Source organism: Vigna radiata, chromosome 10, assembly GCF_000741045.1.
Source record: "Vigna radiata var. radiata cultivar VC1973A chromosome 10, Vradiata_ver6, whole genome shotgun sequence".
In the NCBI taxonomy this organism is placed as follows: domain Eukaryota; kingdom Viridiplantae; phylum Streptophyta; class Magnoliopsida; order Fabales; family Fabaceae; genus Vigna; species Vigna radiata.
In genome coordinates this window covers 14,425,549-14,450,809 of record NC_028360.1, presented here as the reverse complement: position 1 = coordinate 14,450,809, position 25,261 = coordinate 14,425,549, and the positions used below count along the sequence as shown (strand labels likewise).

The following is a 25,261-nucleotide window of genomic DNA, read 5'->3' as shown; positions in this document are numbered from 1 at the left end:
TTAATATTTACGTGTTTTGAAGTTGTTTTAGATGATCCATTTATTTATCTCATTTATATGGACGAGTTTTATATATTATTTTGACTATTATGAACTAGTATGACATAACAAATTTGATTTTAATTATAATTAGAGAATATTAAACAAGGTTTTATTATCTTGTTAAAGAAGTGGAGGGCTATCTTTATTATGAATATATTTTTGTAAAATCTGGGGATCTGTCTTTTGTATTAAGTATTTATTAATAAGTATTTATTAATGATGTAAACATTCTAAAATATATCTAAATTATAAAATTCTACTTTAAAATATTTAATTATTTATATTTCATTAACAAAATATTCGAGTTATATTTTAAGTAAAAACTTATATTAAAGACACATCGGAAACCTAATAACGAATGTAAATTTTACATTAAAAAATAAAAATAAGAAAATTGAATAAAAAAATTATAAACTTATTATTTTTAAGTCACCCTCTTATATAAATTAGATTAGACTCATATTTTTAGTAAATTTTTTTACTAAACCTTAACTCTACTTTTTAACATGAATTTTAATGGTTAGTTATATTTTATTAACTATTCAAAATTACTTTATATGAAGGGAAAACAATAACATGTCATCCAATAACAACGTAGGAGTGTTTAAGAAAACTAAAAACATGTTGAATAACTTTTCTGATATATATGCTGTGATGAGAGGCAGAGAGGAGCAAGAACGTGTCAAACACAACGACAAATTTCATTCCTTTTCCATCAACATCATTCCATGCAATTCATGTAGAAATCAGATAAGCCAGAGACAAAATTTCACTGCTTACCTTTTCTAATTTTTTTTAGGGTTCATAGCTTCAAGCATATAAATTGGATTAAATTTTTTCCAACCCACAAGAAAAATATGTCTGTATTTTTAAATGATACATTAATGAGTCTATATTGACTTTTGTCTTTTGAATCTTAGACAATTCTTTTGACAATATTTAAATATCATCTATCTGTCATGATTGATCCAAAATTACTTCATAATTAATAATAATAATAATAATAATAATAATAATAATCATAAATACCATCATAGACCAATCATGAAATAACACATAAATAATATTCAAATATTATAAAAATTATTTTCTAAGTATATTATCCTTTTTCTTTAAAGAATTTAAAGTAATAATTTAAGACTTTGCCCTTAGGAGGGGCTACAACTTGTGGGTGCCCTCCAAATTGGACCCCAAAGCATGTGGTGTCGTCTTAGAAAAGGGTGAGAACTCTTCCAATCAGTATTAAATTCATGAACCATTTCAGCAAGAAACAAAAAGTGGGAAAAAAATATCATAAGCATCTACTATCTTTAATCCAATTTTCTTGATAACCACGTTTTCAAGACACAGAAGTTTTAGCATAATTTAGTATAAAATACTTGATATTTAAATAAAATTACTTAACCAAACATGGATATACCAATCTACCATAGAACACTTGCTTTTTCATTACTTAAAATCAGCCTTGAAACCAGGTTTTAAGATTTTTTTTAAATAAAGTATATTTGATAAGTTGGTGAAAAAGAAAAAGGAAAAAAAAGTTACTTTGTATAAAAGTAAAAATAATTTAATAACAGTGTAGATATGATTAGCACTGTATACGTAGGTAGCGCCGTAAGGTCCAATATGAGAAAAGTTCAACAAAATTTGTCAATCTAGTATGAGAAAAGTATAACAACTTAAAACTTGGTTTCATGTTGTTCTATCCTCTTTTCTCACTTTCACATCTAAATTTTTATTTTTATTGATTAAATAAAATCCTATTTCTCTCTTCCAGTCTCGATCATTCATTCCAGCAGTTATATCTCCTTGATTATCCCTCTCAGAAAATCTTTGTTCCTTTTTTCATACCCTTCTTGCTTTGGTAGTTGACAAACTGTTCTGATTCTTTCTCAAATATTTAAGCTGTTCACGCTTGATTCGTCACAGAAATTTAGTTCTGAATTCGTTTCCACATAGATCAGCAATTCTCTTGGCCCAACCAAGATTTCTGTTTTTCCATATGTCTGTGTCTGATTCGTGGCTTGGTTTTTCTTCTGCTGGCTGAAGATTTTCTGTTGCGTGGAACAGTTTGATTCATGATTTTCCACTTTCAGTTGATTCTTTCTACAACTTTGTCATAAACTGCATTACCCTTTTGGAAGATCTTTCTAGGGTGCTCCGTAGTTTACGTGGCGGTTAAAAAAGTTGACTTTTTTACCTCAAGATTCTGATTCTGGTTCCCTTTTGAGTTCTAGAACGTCGTAATGAAGCTTGTGGTTCGTGTGATCGAAGCAAAGAACTTGCCACCGACGGATCCCAACGGGTTGAGTGATCCGTACGTGAGGCTGCAGTTGGGGAAGCACAGGTTCAGGACCAAAGTGATCAAGAAGAGCTTGAATCCAAAGTGGAATGAGGAATTTAGCTTTAGGGTAGATGACCTTAACGAAGAGTTGGTTATATCTGTCATGGATGAAGATAAGTTCTTCAATGATGACTTTGTGGGTCAACTTAAGGTGCCAATTTCCATTGTTTTTGAGGAGGAGATCAAGTCCCTTGGCACTGCTTGGTATTCTTTGCAACCCAAAAGCAAGAAGTCCAAGAACAAGGAATCTGGTGTGTTAAGCTGCTGAACAGTACTTTCCTCTACCTTATCCAATACTTTGCTCCTTACCTAACATTTGAGGGACCATGTTTGTTCTCTCTCCCTCTCAACTATCAGTTTTATTGTTTGATTATTTTATATTGACACTAAATTTATACTCAAACAATTTTGTCATTGCGTTACATCAATTTGGTGCTAGTGAACATATACTTTTAGACTATCTTGGTTTTGAAAAAAAGTATCATAGTAGGACCAAACTGACGTTGTAATATTTCAAGAAACAATGATGTTTCACACTCTTCATAAGATGAAATGAGAAGGTTTAATCTCATTCCATAGAAACTACTCATACTGTTGTTGTATTGGTTTTTTTCTTAAAGTTGGGACTGATAAAATTGTGTAAATTGCATTACGTCTATTTTGAGACTATGAAATCTGGATCATACCTCTCAAAGGGTTATCCACTTAAACATCATCTAGAAAATAATTTGGTCACCAACACTGAACATGAATATATGTAACGTGGTTTTGTTGTTTACCTTGAACTTAAATTCCTGCTTCTTTTTACCTTTTCCTGGCAGGTGAGATTCGTTTGAGCATATATTTTTCACAAAAGAATGCATCCTTGGAGACACACGGTAGTAGTGATGATCTATTATCACATCCAAGAACAAAAGAATCACCTTCAAGATCATCCCCAGCCCATTCAAGCTCGTCTTCCCCTTCCAGTGAAGAAACTACATCTGCTAAGGATGAAAAATCTAGTACACAGAAAACAATAACAGGTAGAATTGCTCAAATTTTTAATAAGAGCACTGATGTGTATTCAACCCACAGAAGCATTGACTTGGACCAATCTGAAATTGACAAAGTTGAAGTTAGTGAGGTGAATGACGAAGATCAGTCCTCTAATGTGACATTTGAAGAAGCTATGAGAAAAATACAGTCTGAAGATCAAGGCAATGAAATTCCTAACAATTTACCAGCGGGAGTGTTTATTGATCAACAATATGTTATTGCACCAGAAGACTTGAACGAGTTACTATTTTCATCAGATTCAAATTTTCTCAAGTCATTGGCGGAGGTGCAGGGTAGTACAGAACTCGAAATAGGACCTTGGAAGTTTGAGAATGATGGGAAGATCTTCAAAAGATTAGTTTCTTATCTCAAGGCTCCTAGTAAATTAATTAAAGCTGTCAAAGCCTACGAGGAGCACACATATTTAAAAGCCGATGGCAAGAACTTTGCTGTTCTAGCCAGTGTCAGCACTCCTGACGTTATGTACGGGAGTACTTTTAGGGTAGAAATACTCTATGTAATCACACCCGGAGCGGAGTTGCCTACAGGAGAACAGTGTTCACGTCTGATTGTATCATGGCGAATGAATTTTTTACAGAGCACAATGATGAAAGGAATGATAGAAAATGGGGCTCGGCAAGGCATGAAAGAAAGCTTTGATCAGTATGCCACTTTGTTATCCCAAACTGTTAAACCTGCTGATCCAAAGGACCTTAGTTCCAATAAAGAGCAAGCTTTGGCATCATTACATGCAGAACCCGAATCAGATTGGAGGCTTGCAGTGCGGTATTTTGCTAATTTCACAGTATTCACAACAGTTTTCATGGGGTTGTATGTTCTTGTTCACATTTGGCTGGCTGCACCCAGCACAATTCAAGGGCTTGAGTTTGGTGGGCTGGACTTGCCAGATTCAATTGGTGAATTTGTTTTCTGTGCAGTCTTTGTTCTTCAAGGTGAGCGCATGTTGGGTATAATTTCACGCTTCATAAAGGCCAGAGCACAAAAAGGTGATCTCAGTTTTAATATATTTCACATTTCATCAATCTGGTTTTCCTTTTTCTCACTGACTTAGTGTTGCTTTTAATAAAAAGACCATGAGTTTGTCACTTTTGTATTTTAACTGTTTAGCGCCTATTTGCTTCATTTAATGACCATGAGTCTGTTATTATATTGATTTTTGTTGGTACTCCAATATTAGGAAGTGACCATGGAATCAAAGCACAAGGAGATGGGTGGTTACTAACTGTTGCCTTAATTGAAGGATGCAATTTAGCTTCTGTTGATTCTAGTGGATTGTCTGATCCATATGTAGTGTTTAATTGCAATGGGAAAACAAGAACTAGTTCAATCAAGTTCCAGAAATCTAATCCTATATGGAATGGTGAGTGTTTACCTGGATCAAATGTTCAAATCCAGTGATCTAATAGTGCAATACTAAACTCCAGTTTTCCCTATACGGGATATGTATTTTATATGATTATTTTTTGTTAAGAACATTGTCAATCTTTGCAGAAATATTTGAGTTTGATGCAATGGATGATCCTCCTTCTGTGTTGGATGTGGTTGTTTATGACTTTGATGGACCTTTTGATGATGCTGAATCTCTAGGGCATGCTGAAATTAATTTTCTGAAAACAAACATATCAGATCTTGCTGATGTATGGGTTCCCCTTGAAGGAAAGTTGTCTTTGGCATGTCAGTCTAAGTTGCACCTAAGAATTTTTTTGGACAACACTAGAGGTGGCAATGTTGCCAAGGAATATTTAAGTAAAATGGAGAAAGAAGTGGGGAAGAAGGTATGTAAAACACTGTCACTGTGTTGTATTGTACTTCTGTTTTGTCACCTTTCTTTCTGGCTTATTCTTTTATTTAAAAAATTTGTAGATTAATTTGCGGTCTCCTCAAACAAATTCAGCATTTCAGAAACTCTTTGGGCTTCCAGCTGAGGAATTTCTCATCAATGATTTTACCTGTCATTTGAAAAGAAAAATGCCCCTGCAGGTGTGGTTATTCTGTTATGTGATATTGAAATTCATGGTCTATTTTCCTACTCTGGATTTTACTGGTACGTGTTTGTTTAGTATAATCTCATCAAATTGTGAATATTTCTCTGCAGGGCCGCCTGTTTCTTTCAGCAAGAATTATTGGATTTCATGCAAATTTGTTTGGAAAGAAGACAAGATTCTTTTTCCTTTGGGAAGATATTGAAGACATTCAGGTCGTTCCTCCTACATTTTCTTCAATGGGGAGTCCAATAATTGTCATAACTCTTCGGAAGGGTAGAGGTGTGGATGCAAGGCATGGTGCAAAAACACAAGATGAACAAGGCAGGCTCAAGTTCCATTTTCAGTCATTTGTGTCTTTCAACGTTGCACACAGGTAGAAAATTACATAACATCTGACAAATAACTTATTTCATATATATCTGCAACTTGTGTTAAAATATCTCTATTCTGTGTTCAATCTCTCTTTCATTTCTTGTATTACTACGATAAAGAACCATGTCATTATGATGATTTTGTCTAACTGTGACAAAGGTCTGCTTCCATAACTTTTTAGTACAGTGCATGAATAATGAAGAGGAGAGCTTGTTATATAGAAATATCTGGAGGTTTTTCCTTCCAAATTATCTTTCACCAAATTCAGTTGCTTCTCAACTGCCCTATTCTCCACATAGAATTTGGTGTGAAAGTTTTCTTAACCACCACAAAATGATTCCTTTGTTTTCGGAGGCTTATACTCTTGAGATTCTTGTCTATAGATGCTGGTGTATAGAAAAATATTATTTAAGGTGTAGTGATTAAAAAAGAATAGAATAGAAGTATCACATGTTACTAAGAAGATATTTCTGTGATGCAGGACCATCATGGCTCTCTGGAAGGCCAGATCTTTGAGTCCTGAACAGAAGGTTGAGTTTGTTGAAGAACAATCTGATAGCAAAAGCCTTATAAGTGAAGAGAGTGGCTCATTCCTTGGTCTGGATGATGTTAGCATGTCTGAGATCTATTCTTGCTCGCTTTCAATTCCTGTAATCTCTCTCTCTCTCTCTTAACGTGCAAAAAATGCACATATTCGGTGCATGTTGTGTGTTATTGCCATAAATGCAAATTATTGAGTCTTCATTCATCATTTCTTTACAACTTTTCAAATGCTTCTGTTTGATTATAGTTCTTTTCATTAATACAGGCAAGTTATCTCATGGAGATATTTAGTGGCGGTGAGTTGGACCGACGCGTCATGGAAAAACTTGGTTATCTTAATTATTCTTATACTCCTTGGGTATCAGAGAACCATGATATATCCGAGAGAGCTGTATATTACAAATTTGAGAAGCGTATTTCAAGTTATAAAGGTGAAGTGACAAGTACTCAACAAAGATCTCCCCTTCCAGATGGAAAGGGTTGGCTTGTGGAAGAGCTTATGAACCTTCATGGAGTTCCTCTCGGTGATTACTTCAATGTGAGTTAGCCAAGTAGTATATTTCTAGACTTTCAGTGCTTGTTTGTTATCTCCTTTTGTTTTTCGTGATTTCCTGTTCTTGTTATCCTTCTGTTTGTTTTCACCTTTTGCACCATCATTGAATTGTCTCCTATATTCCACACAGATACACCTTCGATACCAAATTGAGGATTTACCACCAAAAGCAAAGGGATGCAGAGTGCAAGTACTGTTTGGAATGGAATGGCTGAAAAGCTCAAAGAATCAGAAAAGACTTACAAAGAACATCCTACAAAATGTGCAGGAACGTTTGAAGGTGACCTTTAGTCTAGCTGAGAAAGAGCTTTCACCAAAATAGGAAATGAATCTTCCTGTATTATGACTTTAACAAGTATTGGAACTATCTGAAATTCTGTTACAAAAAACGTTGGCTTGGACTGAAACATATGGTGCATCAAGATCACAAGGTTCGTGTGGTTGTGCTCTTTGGAGTTGGTTTCCAACACCATCCATTACTTCATTGAAAATATCAGTTCAAAAAAAGTACCTTCTAGTGTGGAGGGAAACTTGTACAATGATGATGAAAGTTGTTGTCGTGTGCTGATTTGCTACCAACTCTATCCTTTGAACCAGATAACCAAAGACTAACAGAAAAGGCTACCATTTGTTCCACTGTACATGACTAGTTTGACTCTGGCAGAAGATACTCACTCAGATCAGATTTCCAACCCCTGTTGCTAGCAATTCAAATTTTGGATTTTGTTGTTGCTGTAAACATCATATTACAAAGGTCACCACCATTTAGTTGTCTCAGTTATCAAGTGTTACAAGATATCAACAGCTGAGACTTTGGTCATATGGGAAATGTTGTAAAAGATTATTTTTTAGGCCTAAGACCTTCATGACACGAAGCTATTCCTTGTAGAGATTCATTCGTTAGAATTATTCATTATGTTGTTGCCTTCTGACTATGCCATGTAGAATTTGTCTATTGCTGATTTTCTTAGATAGCATTCTTCTATTCTGGTTTGAGAAGACTGTATAAAGTTTGATATAAAAACACAAGAAAATAATTAAGTAATAAGACCATGAGAATATGAAATCATACATATAACAGCTTCATTTAGTACACTGTGATATTGATCATGATCTTTCAATAGTTTATATTGCTATTAAGTCCTCTGAATTATTTACTGAAAAAGAATGGTTCTTTAGGGTCAACAAATTACTTGCTTGTAATGACACTTAAATGATTAAATTATTTGATTGGATCACAGATGACTGTAACAATAATGTTATAAATGCAGGGTTTTTTTAATATTGTTAATTAAATTTGTTAAACTTGCCAATAAATTTATTAAGATGTCAAACCAGTTTGTCATATTATTGAAGTGCTGGTGTTAGGAACTAAAATGGGAATGGTAAAACTAATTTTAGTGTAAAATTTTCTCCTATTATTTCTTCTGTTATCACATCAATTATATAATTATTTTATCTCTCTTGGTTTAAATGAATAATAAACTATTTGTTCCTGCTAATAATTAAACAATAGATAAAATAAATATTTCTTAATATTAAAAAATTAAAATAGAATATCACTTTTCAACATTTTATAATTTATATATCAATATAAATTATAAAATTACATAAATTTAATACTAATATTTTATTTATCTATAATTTTATTAATATGAACTTGATTTATTTTAAAATACATTTTAAATTAAATTAATTTTTTAATAATAAAATATATCGATCCAAGCTTATTTTCTACCTGTTTGTAATTGGTTTCTACTATCAGTAGTTTGACAAGTTCTGACCAATTATTTTTATTAGTCACATGATTATAATGATTATAATTAGAAAATATAAAACTTTAAAGTATTACAAAATAGTGCTAGTTAAATTCTAATAAAAATTTATAAATATGTTAATTGAGCAATTTTGTAGGAAAATAAACAGTTTGTGAAAATTCAGCATTTCTCTTACTTGTTCTCTCTGTCCACTCCTTAAAGACGCAGCGTTCTAAAACCCTAATCGGTAAGATTCTCCAACTCCTAATTTCTCCCAGGAAACCATAAAAGTTATCCTTTTTTTCTGGATTTCAACTACACTTTCGTACTTAGACTTCAATTTGCTTTTGAATGACTACAATTATTGTTAGATTTATCCCCAATTTTGTAGCAGATTAATTACATGTTATTGTTCAGGGTAGATTCATTCAAGCGATTTGCTTTCTATTACTCATTTGGCTTATAATCACCATGTGTCACTTTTATCCTTTCGGACAAATCTCTTTGTTGTCATTTCTTGGTCCTCTTACACACAAGGTGTGTATTTGACGTTTTTTCCTTCACAACCTTTTAGGATATGTGCAGAGAGAGCTTTGTAGCATTTTCTTAAAGTATGTTTTAAAAGTTGCTTGTTTCATTGGTTCCTTTTGATGTCATGGTGGCATTGTGAGCTCATTCTGAGAAGGAGCTGAAGGAGCTCATGTGCTAAGACCATTTGAAGAGGATGTATGGAAGGGCTTCTTCTGGTCTTGATAGATTTAAGAAGGCTCAGACCTTGGAACCGTTCTCTGTTTCTGTCAACTCATCATCTTCCAGAAATGGAGCCCAACCCCCTAGTAAAGTTGTTGGTCATTCCTCTGCTTGGCCTCCACAGTCTCATGTTTCTGGGCACCAATCCCAGCACCAGCAGGCTACTCAGAAGACTGTAGGAGTGGAGGCAGCCCCCTTATTGGGGCAAAATCAGCAGGCAACTCAGATTGGGGGAGGGCAGTCTACATGGCAACCACCAGATTGGGCGATTGAGCCACGGCCAGGTGTGTTTTACCTGGAAGTTTTGAAGGACGGTCAGGTGCTAGACCGGATTAATCTGGACAGAAGGAGGAGTATCTTTGGGAGACAAATCCAGACTTGTGATTTTGTGCTTGATCATCAATCTGTCTCTCGCCAACATGCTGCTGTTATTCCTCACAAGAATGGGAGGTTAGAACTTTGTTCCGCGAATTTAACATTACTAGAATGAATTCTCTACTCTGGGATATGAATATCATTGACATGCCTGTGAATTGCATATTCTGAATAAACTGTCTCAAACCTTGGTCAAACAAATTAATTTCTGTTACCCAGCCATTCAAAAAATAAAAAAATGAAGGTAATTACAGTTCTGGTAAAATTTAGGAGTGATGTCTGTGTGAACCTCAGGGGAGCTTGAAAGGAAAATAAACCATTATCTTTCATTGTTAAATGGCAGGCACATGCCATGTTTTGGAGTTCATAGATTAGTTGTTTACTTTTTGGGTTTAATTAAGTCATGTGAAAAGTGAAAATCCCTTGCAAATTGTGATTCACTGGCATTAACAGTTTCTTTTAATTTCAGCATATATGTAATTGATTTGGGGTCTGCACATGGTACATTTGTTGCAAATGAGAGGTTGACTAAGGATTCACCAGTTGAGCTTGAGGTGGGACAATCTTTGCGGTTTGCTGCATCAACAAGAACGTACATATTAAGAAAGAATGATGCAGCTCTTTTCCCTCGTCCTCCACCCCCAGCAGAGATAAATTTCCCGCCTCCACCTGACCCATCTGACGAAGAAGCTGTTGTAGCATATAATACGCTACTGAATCGTTATGGTATCAACAAGGCTGATCTAGTGTCCAAATCTGGTGAATCTGGTAGTTCAGCAAGTGGCAGAACTAAAGACTATCAATCTGAAAGACCGGCCAAGAGAGTTAGGAAAACAAGAGTTGCCTTCAGGGATCAAGTTGGGGGAGAGTTAGTTGAGGTGGTTGGAATTTCAGATGGCGCAGATGTAGAAACAGAACCTGGTCCTGTTGGGGTCAAAGAAGGTAGTCTAGTCGGTAAATATGAATCTCTTGTACAGATAACTGTAATACCAAAGGGGAAAGAGCAGACCTCTGCCAAGGAGGCAGATTCGTCCCCAAAAGGTGTGACTGATAAACTACAAGAAGTCTTAAAAAAGATCAAAACCCCAGTTAAAACCGGCATTTATGATGACCTTTATGGAGAATCATTATCTACGAAAGTTGGATCTTCCTGGGCATATTCACCTGCACTCAGTACTGGTGAACGAGTTCCAGATAAGGACCGTGAAGAAAGTGGAAAGTCAGAAAGTAATCCTAACACTGTTGATGGAGACGAAGATGATGATGATGATGATTTGTTTGGGTGACCATTGAACTTACGCAGACTGGGTCCTGAGATACTTTTGTAGTAGCTCTATGAGTATGACATCATAGGGAGTTTGAAAACATGCAAATAATTATGTTGCATGCTTCTTGTCTTCAGGAGTTAATTGTTTCAATGCATAGCCATAGATAGCTATTGATTATTTGCATTGCATTCCCCCATTTGCTTTAAAAGACAGCAGATTCATGGCTAAATGGTGTGTTAACTTTGTATGGAGACATTAAGTATTGGTTTGTCAGTATTTTCTTTCTGCTATCCTTATACTGACATGTCATCACTAATAAGGATTGACCAGAAAGCCACATCTTGTGTTGTTTTGTCTTAAACTTGATGTTCGCACACTTTGGTTTAAGTTTTAAAATGTTCGTAATGTCAATTTATAATTAATATGGTTGATAATGTTAATTCTTGTGTTTTTAGTACACAAATAAATTGAGGATCAAATTGGAATGAAAAACAAACATGTAATGCCTTTTAACAAAATGATCATATATTTAAGAAAAACTTTTAAAAACTAATTTCTGCGGAATGGAATTTGACATGCATAGTTGCAGTTAAAAAAAGTAAGAGTCAAAGAAAATTGTTGCAGTCAAAAAAGAGAAGCACTTTTTCTAATGATTAAACAAACACAGCATAACCCAATTGAGAGCTGAGGTGACATCCTTCAACACAACTTTTCTCTGTCCCAACTTTTAGACCAACCTCCTTCTCTTCAAATCATTTTCAACACAAGCTATCTGGGATAATTGCAAAACTTTAATTATTTATTAATTAATTTTAATTGTAAGTAGTTTTAAGTTTATTCAAAACAATTTTAAGATAATTAGTTTCATATCTATTATAAGTTAATTCATGAAAATTGTTTATTTTCTAGAAAACTTTTTCTTACTAAATTTTAGCCAATGTCTAACTTATTTTATCTCATTGAAATAAACAAATAAATAAATTTTACCCAAACATTTAATGTATTCTCCATCCACTTCTTTTACCCTTATACTTACTGTTTTGATTAAACTACTTATTAATATCATATTTTTTACAGTTAATATTGCTAACATGAACAGATTTTTATCTTTAAATATCGTATTATTGAAATATTTGTGTTCATATTTAACTTATATTTTCAAAGTTTAAAATAAAATTAATTACTCTTTTATCATTTATACCCTTAAATTTCATCTAATTTTTTTATATACATTTTAAGACATAAAAACAATTTGCTAAATAGTGATGCATTTTTTTGTAGTAAATATGTGAACAAGAATATGTTTAATATACATATGAAATAACTATATAATTACATATAGAACGTGTACATCTTTGATTGTTAATGACAATTTTATTTTGTTTATATAGTTTATAGTTTAATATATTTTCATGTAAAAAATTCCATTTCTACAATATATGGATTCCGTTTCGTGATTTAGTCGTTAACAATCTTTTATGTAAAATATTAATTTCTTAATTATGTAGGTTTATCAAATGTCACTTTAGATACATTATGCACGCGACAAAGTCATTAGAATCATGCTTTGGCAATTTAGGTATGCATAATTTTTCCTCCTTTTTGGAATATTTCATACATATTAGGGTATAAAATCAGTTATATCTCTTTTAGTATTTGTCATTAGGAGACTTTTTTTAAACTATTGAATTGGTAAAGAAAGAGCATTTCTAAAGTATTATAATCTTGATAATTGTGTTGTTGTAGACTTTTATATTCGGTTCATCTTGAGATTCTTTTTCTTGGAATTATCATCTTGATAATTAAGAATATAATACTTAAACCTGTTGGAAAAATCTTCCGATATACACTCAGATATTTTTTCAAAATTAAGTCTTATTATTCATTGACAATTGAAGGACTTTAAATAGTCATAATACTTATAATATTATGGAAATAAAAATAAAATCTGAAAATAAAATATCAACTTACTTAAAAATAAAATATGCTTAACCTATCATAGAATAATATTGTACCGAAAATCATAACTACCTTTCTCTATTTTATCTCTATCAAATCAAACTAAATATTGTTAGACCCAAAACTAATAAAATAAAATTTAAACAAAATTATTAATAAAACCCTAAAATTTAACTTTATACCAACAAAATTATGTTAAAGTATTGTTGTAGTGATTGAAATTTGTATTATTGGGATTACAATTGACATGAAAAAAAAAATACTTCAATGAAGTTAGAAAATTCATGGTATAATCTTAAATCGCCCAAAGTAATAATGAGTTTTGCACGAAAAGTTTACTAGGAAACTTGTTGAGTGAATTGGATATATGAGAAGAAATCAGGAAAAGTCCTATGATCCAATTTTTCTTTTAGAAAAAATCAAGTAAAAATAGGAACTAGACCTAAATTTACTGACTAATATATATATATATATATATATATATATATATATATATATATATATATATAAATTTTATGTGTATATTGAAAAAATCATATTATAAATGTTAGTGTTTCTTTTTATCTTTCAGCGAATATACTAAGTCAGTTGTAACATAAAAAAGTGTTGTATTTATATGGATTTGTTCAAATTTTAAAACAATTTTAATTTGTCACTGATTTGCAATATTGGTAAGATATAATGAAAAGTATATAAATAAACAAAAATTAAATAAGTTTAAAATAAACAATATATATATATATTGGGCTCAACCTTGAGGCTTCCTCATTTGAAAGGTTTTATTTGGTTCAACTCTTTATCTCAATGTTCAAACTTTTCAGATTTAACCAATTTATACTTCCTTTTCTTAGAGGTTTTCTTCATTTCTTTAATTTTTTTATTTGCCTCTCAACGCTCAACATCAATCATATACTTCAATTGCATAATTTTTTCAATTCTACAAAAAAGTATTATATTTTTATAAAAAATTCACTAAAATCACACTTAACTAATTATCACTGCCACATTCTCTATTTCTAAACTAAAAATGTTTGATTTACTTAAAAATATATCAAATTCATGCATTTTAAATGTCAAAAACATATCTTAAATCAAATAAATTGGACACTTATCAAACTAAAACAATATTCTAGAAAATAACATTCTCAAATCTATGCCTATTTTAAGAAGTGGAAATTTGTGAGATTCATTTATCTATCATTGTATATAAAAGACATATTGATTACATTTAGATATGAGGTTAAAACAAGACACTTGAAGTTAGTATTTGGTTGTGAATTCAAGATGAAGAGTATAATAGCAATTTGGAAGATTTTACGAATGAAGTTCAAGAGAATTGTGTTCGAAGTGAAAAACTCTTTCTATATTGAAGATAATACATTCAAAAGGTTTTAAAATAATTTGGAATGAAATGTATTAAAGTTGTAAGCATACATTTGATAATATTTATGTCGTTTGAAGCTTAATACTATCCTCTTTTATGAAAATAACGAATATACATATCTCATGTTCCTTATTATATGTACACAAATCTCATAATTTGAATCATGTTCACAAAGTTGATATCCTTACCAAGTAATCAAGTAATTACGAGATATTGTTTTTTTTAATAAAAAGTTAGTAATATAAAACCTATACTCTTATAAATAATAAACTTTAAGTTTAACTTAAGTCTTATCCTTATAGTTGATGTGGATCTCTAACACACCCTATATTAATTTGTATACATCTCAATTGTAGGATCAGTGAGTGTTATGATAGAACTAACAAACATTAAATTTTACTAAGATATGTTTCAAATGACTTTCATATCATCTTAAATAATGAACTTCAAATTTAAATAAAGTTTACAAAATCAATCTGTAAAATGAAATTTATTTTTATCTTTTTTATATATTATATGTGAGATTTTCAATATATATATATATATATATATATATATATTATAATAATAATAATAATAATTATTATTATTATTATTATTATTATTATGAGATAGTTTTGCTTGTGGATTAATGACATGCATATTAAATGCATGGTTATCTTGTTATTACTTGTCTTTATTTTGATATTGTGAGCATGCAATGAGATATCTCTCTTTGTATGGTTGTGGATTAGTTATAGACTCCATCTCAAAGGACACTGAGTTCAATATCAAAAAGACATAAATCTCATTCAGTTCAACTTCGAAAATCGTAAAGTTTTGATAGATTTCGAAATCAAAGTTTGAGTACTTATGCTACAATTTATTTAATAAATTTTCTCTAATTATTATGGTTGCATTAGGACAATTTATATGTATTCTAATAGTAATCAAAGAAAAATAGTTTCATAAATAAACCAACCAATAAATGACGAAATTCTTTACGAATAGAACCAACGAAAGAAGCCTAAGATGTTTTAATATTGGTCAAGAAATGTCAATTATTTACAAAAAAGAATATAATTAATTACTTTGTACCTTGTCAAACATTCTATTGTGCACTAAACTACTTGTCTGCTCAAATGGGTAGCAAAAAAAAACCCTAATTTGCTTCCAATTAGTGGGACCCATTATGATGAAGTAGCCTTTGACCATACTTATTATTTTAATTGGAGATTTACACATATATCATTGCCATTATTGATAAAATCTTTACCAATTAATTCATGCCTCACCATATGTATCTTCACAAATTATCAAAGCAACCTATTAATTAAATGTCAAGTTTCAAAATCTCCCACTTCACATAAATATAGACATAATTAATTGCTATTATAAGAATTTTTAAGTGTCAAAACTTGCATCATTGTAGAAAAGGGTAATCATATTATGTATGAAAATGGTAAGAAAGAACCTTAGCCATTTATTCTCCCACCAATATACATTAATGTATTTATACTCAATTACCATTCTTTTAAGTCATAATAATAATATAATAATTTTTATTATGATAGTTAGTATACGCTAGAAGCTGCGTGGGTAAAATAAAATAAAATAAAAAGTAATGAAAAGATTACCTAAAATGGGGTAATTAATTAATCCACAAAGTCAAAAGAAAAAACAAAAAAGCTAAACCAGAAGATATGTTGTAAAAGGCTAAAAGCATTAGATTTCATAGATTTGTTGTAACATCTCATAATATCAACAATAATTGATGTAACAAAAAAGTTACAAGTTTCCTTTTAGTGAAAGTCGTGTATATATATAAAAGAGACTTGTATATAATAATAATTGTCAAATTCAAAACCAGTGTTTGGGTATAAATTAATTTGATAATTGTTTAGATTAATTTATTTTATGTTAACAATTTATAATGGAATAATAAATTACAATTTAATATAAAATTACAATTAAATTTTGTTATTTTGGATAATAAAGATAATATGTAAAATGGAATAATTTATTAATCATTGATGACGTGAAAATTATTTACCAACATAAAGATCTTCTTATTCAAAACTTTTTTTTAAAAAAAAATAACAATTATTTATATTAATATTAATATTATTTTTATATTAACTACAAAATCTTAAAAAATTTACGTTGAGATAAATAAACAAAATAACATAATAAGATAACATATTTGTCATCTGATTAACAAAAAGTTAAATAACAAACACTCAATTAAAAAATATAAAAAAATAGAACTATATAAATATTTTTTAATAAAATCTAAATTAAAAATACTTAAATTTATAAAAGCTTAAAACTTAATTAAATTATTAAAAGAATAAAAGGCATTTAACTTTACAAATACCATATATATAGAATTAAATCACGATTGTTATATATGTGTGACAATTTGAGGAGGGTCAGAAAGAAAAAAAAGCAAATCAATTAAAGTGGTGCATGCACAATAAACAACACAGAAATTACTGACAATCTTCATGGAAAGTCACATGGTCGGTTCGTAAATTGCTTTGGACACTGTACAATAATACCAACATCTCATTCACAAACTATAAACAAATTCAAGATAATCATCACCGTTATCATGATCATGTGTTATTCAGATCATCATCTTCATCATGCCAATCTCCATCATTCCTTAGTCATAACATCATTTGGGTTGGACTTGACCAAAAATTAATCAACCAAATATATTGCTTTCACCTTATCTTTATACGTTTTCTTCTCATTTTCCCCTGTTCTTTTTCCTCCACATGCATCTCTTTCATAAGACAATATCAATAATTATATGTTTAGATACACCTAAAAACATGTTCGAATATAAGAGTTTGAATAATTAACTTAAAAAGAAATTAGTTTTCTATTTCAATAATAATTTCTTTTCACTAAAAGTTGAGTCCTTAATTGACTATGTTCTTGCTAAACCCACTTGTTGGTATACATATTCTGCTAGCTAGCTGTTAAGATTGACACCAAAACCAAACCATTAAGCTTTTTGCTCTCTATCTTGTTGTTTCTTAGTGCTAATTAAAGACTTTTTGATAATGGTTACCCCATCTTCTTTCAGCGGAAGGGATTGCTGAGGGGTCCCTTGTCCTTGTCTATGACATCAAATAAAATCATCTGGGGACCCCAGTGGGGAGCTCAACACCCCATGCACGAATGAATGAACAGGAGCAGAGAGAAGAAGCTTTCACACATGAATCATGAACCAAATATAAAAGGGCAATTTTTTTTATGGCTGCTTTTAGTTTTCATTTAAGATTAGAATTTTATTTTACGTGTGATCGGATTTATGTTAAAGATCAGCATAGTAATGAACACGCGTTTTCTTCTTATGCATCAGTATCTTATAGCAGCCTGAGAGAGAAAAATGGATGCAAGTTTTTACCAAAATAAAATCATGCAGTGACAGGGAATGGGGATGAGAAAGAGAAAGGTTTGTCTGTGTTTGGCCTTGAAAAGAAGGCAAAAGAGAGAAGTCAGAGGAAAATTTAATGAGGGTTGATGTAACAAACGGCAGAGAAATGGACAGGTGGACAACATGCACACAAGGGTGGCCCAAGCATAGGCCTAATCGAAGAAGAATATCCCAAGGTTTAGTGGGGGGAAGCATGATGATGAATGCACAGTGTATCTTTCACCTATGTTGAGACTAGGCCCCACTACAAGCTTCTTTTTCAATTAGTATAGGAGAGCACTCCAATGCCATAACCCACTTGCTTTGCATGCTTTTTGTGGTTTAATCATACATCACCAATTTTGAAGCTGTTGAGGTGAAGACTGAAAGACTTCTTTTTCAATTTTCCCTCACTCTCTCTCTCTCTCTCTATATTGCTTGCATTCTATTTGCTATTCAAAGGACTATATCATGCCATGCTTTTGATGCATTACTATGTTGACTAATTCCAACGAACCACTCCTTCTCTCTCTTTTCAATGTTGTACTCTATAGCACTCTTGGTAAGGAGACATTGTGCTACTCGTTTTTCTTCACTTGGTGTTGGTGCCTTCCCTGGTTGCTTCTACAAGAGCCTTTTCAACTATAGCCTAACCCTCTCTCTATTTCTTTGTCTCTGAGGATTACTTGCATGAAACTAGTAAAGCATTCACTTTCCTGCTTCACATGTCCATGCATATATGCTTCTTTCTGACTTTAGGCCACCACATATCTCTACTCTCTGGCTACCTTTACTTCAAAAACTGATGCTTCTGCTTCTGCTTCATCTACTTTCTTCGTTTTGTACAGTTGCTTCGGAACTGCAGCTTTTTCAGTTGTGAATGCTTTTCTCTGGTTCATATCATTCAACTAACATCAATGATATGTTCACGGGTACGTCTTCTGCTTTCTTTACTTTTTACATTTCTTTGGACATTTCCAATGCATTTGCTTAGTACTGTGATGAGAGGCCTAATGGTGAAAGCATGGGAAGATAACTAGGGAGTAGGGAGCGTTTTTGATTAAAGCATTTCTGGTTGACTTGCCACTTCACAACCAGTTAAAAACCTTTTTCATTATGTTATACAGATGAAGAGCACTTTTGTCAGACATAAATTTGTTTTTCTGAAAAAGCAATCCAAGAGAAAAAAGACAAAAAGGAAGTGGTAAAACCTTCTTGTGAAGGGTGAGAGGAGAGTGACTACTAGAGAGAACTTTTATCAATTGGAGAAGAGAAGAGCCACATAATTAGCTAAATGCCACCCAAGAATCACACAGGGGATGTCAATGGTTCTGTGTTGAGCAAAGGCAGCTGAAATTAACTATACACTTTCTGAATTTTGGCGGTGATCATTAAATTGGGATCTGTGAGAGTTATTACCTCTAAGAAAATAGTGCCTTGTAAGATTCTGATGCCATATTATTTGGAAGAAAAACACATGAAGCCCTTTTTTTTTGTGTCTTGTTGAAAGCAATAGGTGCTGTGCTACAAACACGGTGCTTTTTGCTTTGCCTCCACTTGTCTGTGAAAGCACAGACCAAATTCTATGCCAGATTTTAACAAATGAACGGTGGAAAAGGCCTCACAGAAATAGCACTATTGTCCTCAACTTTCAGAAGCATTGTATATAAATTCTTCTTTAATTCCCTTATTTTATATGAAGCTTGCCTAAAGACTTGCTTTTGTGGAACTAATAATGCTGTGCTCTTTCAGCTATTATATGAACAAAATTGGGAAGAAAAAGAGAAATAATGGAAGAAAGAAAAAGTTGTCATCCGTCTTTCTTGGTTCCTATGTACTTAATAAAGGGTAGGATAATTGAGCACACCAAACTTTGGATGATGACCAATCTGACCAATTATAATTTTCAATAGAAAAAAGGTCTATGTTAGTTTATATATGTGTATGTTCTTTGGATACACAATGAGAGCGACTGAGCAAGGTAGCCTCACAAAAATTATACATGGATGACATTTGTATTATCTTAGGAAGCTATTGGTCAGTGGTCATGTGATTGGAGCATCACTTTCTCTCGGACTTCCATGCTAGTATTTTCTTAACATATTCATGCATCCTTATATATGTGGAATCAATAGTTTTTTCTGAAAAGATAGCTGTGTGTATTGGTCCATATTTGCTTTGGATTTATATACCCTTACGATCAAACAGGAAGGCACTTTTAAAGCTATAGTATATTTTTTTGGTCTCACATAACAGTTGATTTTCAACTTCACAACTCAGGCACCATCTATCAACGTAAAACATGTATGTTTTGCTGTATAGAGGCACTTTTTCGATGCTGCTGCTTTTTTCTTCAAATATAATTTTTTTGAGTGGGTTGGATGAGTTTTCATCAGTACACAAAATAATGAAAAGTCTCTCAGCATATTATTTGTGTGCTTCTGTCTATATAATTGGTTCTCTGTCATTTTTTTCATTTTACCAGAGTTTATTACACTCCCCCATTCTCAAATTAGTGTCACTTTATAGTACTGTACAAGGATAGGAAACGAACAACTGTTCTAAAAAACTATGAAAAAAACCAGAACAAGAAAGTATTGTCATTTTCTTGAAAGCAAATGCTGTTAATTTATGCTCTTGGAGGGAGAAGGGAATTTTGGTGAGGAAAAAAGGAAATAAATTTTTTCTTGGCAGTGAAAAACAACAGATCATTTAGAACAAATTTTTGCTGAAGTGACATTTATTAATGGGGGCAATATGTACTGTTCAGAAGAGTGTAAAAAGGAAATAATATTGTATGTTTGCTTACTTGATTGCTTATGTTTTCATTATTGCTTACCAATGTTTATCATTCGATTAACAAGCTACTCGTGCTTTTTCCGTCAGTAAATATCAACCGTTATCCATATGATAAATAATTGGACCAAGTACGATTAATTGAAACGACTGAGTCGTATTTGATATCACATACCGCCAAATTTCCTCTAGAATACCAGAAAAGAAAAACTCTAGCAACATTAGTAAGGTAATGAAATGGGAATGCATCAGTTGGGAAATTCAATGTAGCTTGATTCGGATAGGTCGGTATACAAAGTTGCATACCAGGGTCTGACACCAAAGTAAAAGTAGGTATGCATCAGTTAGGAGATTCACCTTTCGGATCTGTCCAACAAGATACTCCTAAAGTTGGTTTTGGATGTAAGGATGATTTTCTTCTACAAAATCAAATTGAGCAGTGCAGCCAAGTATTAGTTCTAGACATTTATCCACTCTAGTTTTCTAAGCTATACATGTAAAACGGCTGTGCAGTTTGCAGGAAAGTTCGAAATTTATCCTGTTTTCTGCATTATATGCTTTAGAGTAGTTATTGAGTTTTTACTTTTCACCTTTTCCAATAAGCATTGGAGATATTTAGAGTAGGAAAAAGATGCTGATATGTGCAATAATTTAAGTCAAGTTTAAATCATGCTGTTGCTTTATCCAATATGATTTCTCAGAAAATAATATATGCAGACAGTTTGGTACAAACCCCTTTAAGATCATTTGAATATTTGCCCAAATGGTATGCATAACTTATAATAGAGGGTGGCTTTTTAAGATATCAACTGATCGCCTTAGAGACAAAGCTCTTGAACAACCATGTGCTATAACTATTAAGGTAGAAACAGGACAAAGAAACTTCACTTCTAATCAAAATCAAATGGATACTACTTTGTCGGCACAGGGGCTTAAGTAGCAGTCATGTTATTATAAGGGAACGTTGATATGAGTATTTTCCAATATCAGTTTCCTTGTGCTTCTCTTGTTGGTTGACATAGGTTTTCCTTTCTCAAAACTTGAACAGCCCAATTCAGATGAGTTGTATAGCGTAATGAGTCATCACAGTAAGCATAAAGATCTGAAACCTGGTTTAACTCAATTAGAGTGTCGACAGCCACCTAATTTTAATCATTTGCTTCACTTGTTTAATTTAGCGTGAAGTTGGAAATAATTTCCAAAGGCTCTATAGTGGAGACAAACTTGCATCAACGCATGTCATCTAGCATAAGTAGTACTTCTCTATATAGTTACTGTTCTGCATACTTTTTTCTCAGTGCATATAGGCAAAAGCTGGATTTGATTGTTTCTTGTTTCCTTTAATCTGCAGATGAAAACACCACATCTATAAATTGAAGTTCTTGCAGAGTTATACGCAAATAAATGAGGTTGTGAGGGCATTGTTATACGAAAGTTGCGGTAAGGTTTTCTTGCATATATTTTTTTCTCATTTATTTTCTGGATTTTTCTCTCACATAGTGGTATGGGGATGACATGGTATCAAATGAGTTCATGTCCTGGTCTTTGACCTTCGTCTATAGCTATTTCTTCACTCACTCCTCCACCTCTTAAATTGAATGTTGCATAATCATGAACCAGAACCATGATATAAGTTGAGTAATCATGTTTGTTCACCATGTCTTTCGAGTTTGCCACTACTACATGACCCTTTTAATTCAAGCATGAAAAGGGATTTCTTATAAATTACGTGTTGCTGTTCTCTCTCTCTCTCTCTCTCTCTCTGTGTGTGTGTGTGTGTGTGTGTATATATATATATATATATATATATCTTTCTTATGTTCAATTGCACGGTATCTTAACATTCACATTATGGGATTTGTAGTATCATTAAAGTTGTGGTATGCAGAATTTATTCAGGCTTTCAAGTAGAGGTTTTTCTTGACCATTGGGAAGTAGATCACAATAAGTAAATATGAAGTTCATGAAACTTGGTACAAGGCCTGATACTTTCTACACTGAACAAGCCACCAGGTATTTTATCGAGCTTTGGTCCAAGAGTGGCATGCAACCTATTCTCCCTCTATTTATGTGTACAAAAACTAACATGTATTGACATATCTTAAATGCAGGAGTCTGGTTTCAGATGTACAAGCTGACCTTGTGATAAAAATCAATGATACCACTTATCTGCTACACAAGGTATAAGAATTAGATAGAGTGCGAAGTGTGCAAAAAGATAGTAGTAACTCAATATTTGTTAAATCTATAATTCATTTTTGTTGGACGCAGTCTTCGCTTCTTCCAAAATGTGGCCTTCTACAAAGACTTTGCTCGGATTCTAGTGATTCTGAGAATGTTCCTCTAGAGCTTCATGATATGCCCGGAGGTGCAGATGCTTTTGAACTCTGTGCTAAGTTCTGCTATGGAGTTTCAATCAATATCAGTGCTCATAACTTTGTTCCTGCACTCTGCGCCGCTAAGCTCCTACAAATGAATGAGTCCATTGAGAAGGGAAACTTTGTAGGCAAACTTGAGGCTTTCTTCAATTCATGCATTCTTGAAGGATGGAAGGACTCTATTGCAGCACTGCAGGCCACTGACAAGTTACCTGAGTGGTCCGAGAATCTTGGCATAACAAGAAAATGCATTGATTCAATTATTGAGAAAATTCTTACACCCCCACCCCAGGTCAAGAACTGAGACCATAAAATTATTTTCACAGATTGATACTCGACACATATTTTTGTTTAACAAGGTTGATTATGTGCAGGTCAAGTGGTCCTACACCTACACAAGGCCTGGTTATACTAGAAAGCAGCATCATTCAGTCCCAAAGGATTGGTGGACTGAGGATGTGTCTGATCTTAACATAGATCTTTTCAGATGCATAATAATGGCTATTAGATCAACATATGTGCTCCCACCACAGCTTATTGGTGAAGCTTTGCATGTCTATGCTTGTAAGTGGCTACCTGGCATCACAAAGCTTAAAAATTCACTTGGTTCTGCAGCAATAACAGAAGAATCCAAAGCGATTAACCGAAAAATTCTGGAGACAATTGTGAGCATGATTCCCGCAGATAGAGGGTCAGTTTCAGCTGGCTTCTTGTTAAGGCTCCTCAGCATTTCAGGCCCTCTTGGAGTCTCCCCAGTGACAAAAACAGAACTGGTGAAGAGAGCCAGTATACAGTTTGAGGAGGCAACAGTGAGTGACCTGCTTTGTCCTTCAACATCCTCTTTGGACCAAAATTTGTATGACACCGAGTTAGTTCAAGCAGTGCTGGAAAGTTTCTTAAAGTTTTGGAAAAGACTCTACCCTGGTGCTGTGGATAACAGACACTTGTTAAAATCAATCAGAAATGTTGGTAAGCTCATTGATTCCTATCTTCAAGTGGTGGCAAGGGATGATAATATGCCAGTGTCAAAGTTTGTCTCTCTGGCTGAAACTGTGCCAGCTATTGGCCGACTAGAGCATGATGATCTTTACCAGGCTATCAACATCTATCTGAAGGTGAATTTCTATGGCATACATAACATGTATAAGCTTTTTTTATTACATACTAATAAAGATGCTCATCATTTTAGCACTCTTTTGAGGACCTTGAGATGCCAATTGTATGCACTAACACACTTTTCACATCAAAACATAATATATAAGTTAATTTTGGTTTAAGGATCAACTTCTATTTTTTTGTACTTTGGTTCTTATTATGGTGCATGCATGATGTGACTTATGTTCAATGCATACACAGGTGCATCCTGACCTGAGCAAGGCAGACAAAAAGCGTTTGTGTGGGATTCTGGAGTGCCAAAGGCTGACTCCAGAAGTGCGTGCACATGCAGTTAAAAATGAATCTCTGCCATTAAGAACTGTGGTGCAGCTCCTCTACTTTGAACAAGAAAAAGATTCTATGGAAACCACTAGTTCCAAGCTGCAAAAACCACATGATTTACTGCTAGGAGCAAAAATGAGACCAGTCACTAGAGATAGTCATGGCAAGAGGTCTTTAATAAACAAAGAAGAAGTCACAAGAAGAACCTCTCAAGTTGAAGATAGAGAAAAGGGTCAACACAAAGCTAAACAATCAGATGCTAAATTAGCATTGGACTTGGAAAGAAAGATGGTTATAAGAGAAGACACTGAAGAGATAGGGTCAGAAAAGTTAAGGGTAGCTAAAGAAGAGAGAATGTCAAGCAGCAAGTTGGACTTGGATTCTAAGAACAGCATTCAAAGGGCAAGAAGCAAAAAATCAGAACATGGCCGTCAAAAGGGAAGATAGAGAGAATAGTAATTGCAATCTTCGAAATTGAAACATTCAGAGCAATCCTCATTTCCCTATATATGGACTTAGTAGCCTCTATTCTTATCATTTCTTTTTTACAAGTGCCATAAATGTAAGCAAAGTATTGTCATTTCTACTTTCTGTCACTGTTAAAGAGTTGTATTTATCAAAGAGGTCATTGCAACAAATGCAGTTGACTTCTCTCAGATTGACACTGTTTTCATTACATTTCAATTACCTTATATGAAAAGGAATAAAATCACTTATAGTGTTTGTGGCACAGGAAAACGAACAACCTTAGCCTTAAAAGTGATGTTATTACTGGCCATAGTTATGCTTATACCAAAAAATAAAAACTGGGGTATGCTTGAATTCCATTTTCAAAAACTGTTTTTAGTTG

At 32.8% G+C, this 25,261-nt stretch overlaps 3 protein-coding genes across 14 annotated transcripts; all 3 read left to right on the top strand.

The window, feature by feature from the left end:
* Positions 1-1,691: 1,691 nt before the first annotated feature.
* On the top strand, positions 1,692-7,946 carry LOC106775904 (C2 and GRAM domain-containing protein At1g03370). 2 transcript variants are annotated; one of them, XR_002669800.1, is made up of 10 exons: positions 1,692-2,637; positions 3,208-4,431; positions 4,623-4,805; positions 4,937-5,220; positions 5,309-5,425; positions 5,541-5,803; positions 6,284-6,452; positions 6,611-6,883; positions 7,029-7,329; positions 7,496-7,946. XR_002669800.1 is itself a non-coding variant. In XM_014663141.2 (9 exons), exons 1-9 carry the CDS (start codon positions 2,289-2,291, stop codon positions 7,218-7,220), a joined length of 3,054 nt encoding a protein of 1,017 aa, XP_014518627.1. In that variant the 5' UTR covers positions 1,692-2,288; the 3' UTR covers positions 7,221-7,946. The 2 variants fall into 2 exon arrangements, 1 of the variants encoding a protein (XP_014518627.1); XM_014663141.2 differs by having other exon boundaries at positions 7,029-7,946.
* An 857-nt stretch (positions 7,947-8,803) lies between these two features.
* On the top strand, positions 8,804-11,435 carry LOC106776245 (nuclear inhibitor of protein phosphatase 1). Of its 2 annotated transcripts, XM_014663634.2 has the most exons (3): positions 8,804-8,902; positions 9,230-9,855; positions 10,250-11,435. In XM_014663634.2, exons 2-3 carry the CDS (start codon positions 9,380-9,382, stop codon positions 11,064-11,066), a joined length of 1,293 nt encoding a protein of 430 aa, XP_014519120.1. In that variant the 5' UTR covers positions 8,804-8,902; positions 9,230-9,379; the 3' UTR covers positions 11,067-11,435. The 2 variants fall into 2 exon arrangements, with proteins under 2 accessions (XP_014519120.1, XP_022642457.1); XM_022786736.1 differs by having other exon boundaries at positions 8,829-9,855.
* Positions 11,436-17,400: 5,965 nt separating this feature from the next.
* LOC106776132 (BTB/POZ domain-containing protein At5g47800-like) lies at positions 17,401-25,172 on the top strand. Of its 10 annotated transcripts, none has more exons than XM_014663475.2 (8): positions 17,401-18,176; positions 18,649-18,732; positions 21,948-22,036; positions 22,485-22,609; positions 22,708-22,777; positions 22,868-23,266; positions 23,349-24,089; positions 24,331-25,172. In XM_014663475.2, the coding sequence occupies exons 4-8, from the start codon at positions 22,551-22,553 to the stop codon at positions 24,856-24,858; spliced, it is 1,797 nt and encodes a 598-aa protein (XP_014518961.1). In that variant the 5' UTR covers positions 17,401-18,176; positions 18,649-18,732; positions 21,948-22,036; positions 22,485-22,550; the 3' UTR covers positions 24,859-25,172. The 10 variants fall into 10 exon arrangements, with proteins under 10 accessions (XP_014518961.1, XP_014518960.1, XP_022642498.1 ...); XM_014663474.2 differs by lacking the exon at positions 17,401-18,176 and adding an exon at positions 18,183-18,362; XM_014663473.2 differs by lacking the exon at positions 17,401-18,176 and adding an exon at positions 18,381-18,499.
* Positions 25,173-25,261: the final 89 nt, after the last annotated feature.

Bases quoted from the DNA above. Each gene is read 5' to 3' on its own strand.
- LOC106775904 (XM_014663141.2), top strand. From the start codon at position 2,289: ATGAAGCTTGTGGTTCGTGTGATCGAAGCAAAGAACTTGCCACCGACG. The intron at 2,638-3,207 runs GTGTGTTAAGCT...TTTTCCTGGCAG, and splicing joins GTCCAAGAACAAGGAATCTG to GTGAGATTCGTTTGAGCATA. The intron at 4,806-4,936 runs GTGAGTGTTTAC...CAATCTTTGCAG, and splicing joins ATCTAATCCTATATGGAATG to AAATATTTGAGTTTGATGCA.
- LOC106776132 (XM_014663475.2), top strand. From the start codon at position 22,551: ATGAAGTTCATGAAACTTGGTACAAGGCCTGATACTTTCTACACTGAA. The intron at 22,610-22,707 runs GTATTTTATCGA...TCTTAAATGCAG, and splicing joins TACACTGAACAAGCCACCAG to GAGTCTGGTTTCAGATGTAC. The intron at 23,267-23,348 runs GTCAAGAACTGA...GATTATGTGCAG, and splicing joins TTCTTACACCCCCACCCCAG to GTCAAGTGGTCCTACACCTA.
- LOC106776245 (XM_014663634.2), top strand. From the start codon at position 9,380: ATGTATGGAAGGGCTTCTTCTGGTCTTGATAGATTTAAGAAGGCTCAG. The intron at 9,856-10,249 runs GTTAGAACTTTG...TTTTAATTTCAG, and splicing joins ATTCCTCACAAGAATGGGAG to CATATATGTAATTGATTTGG.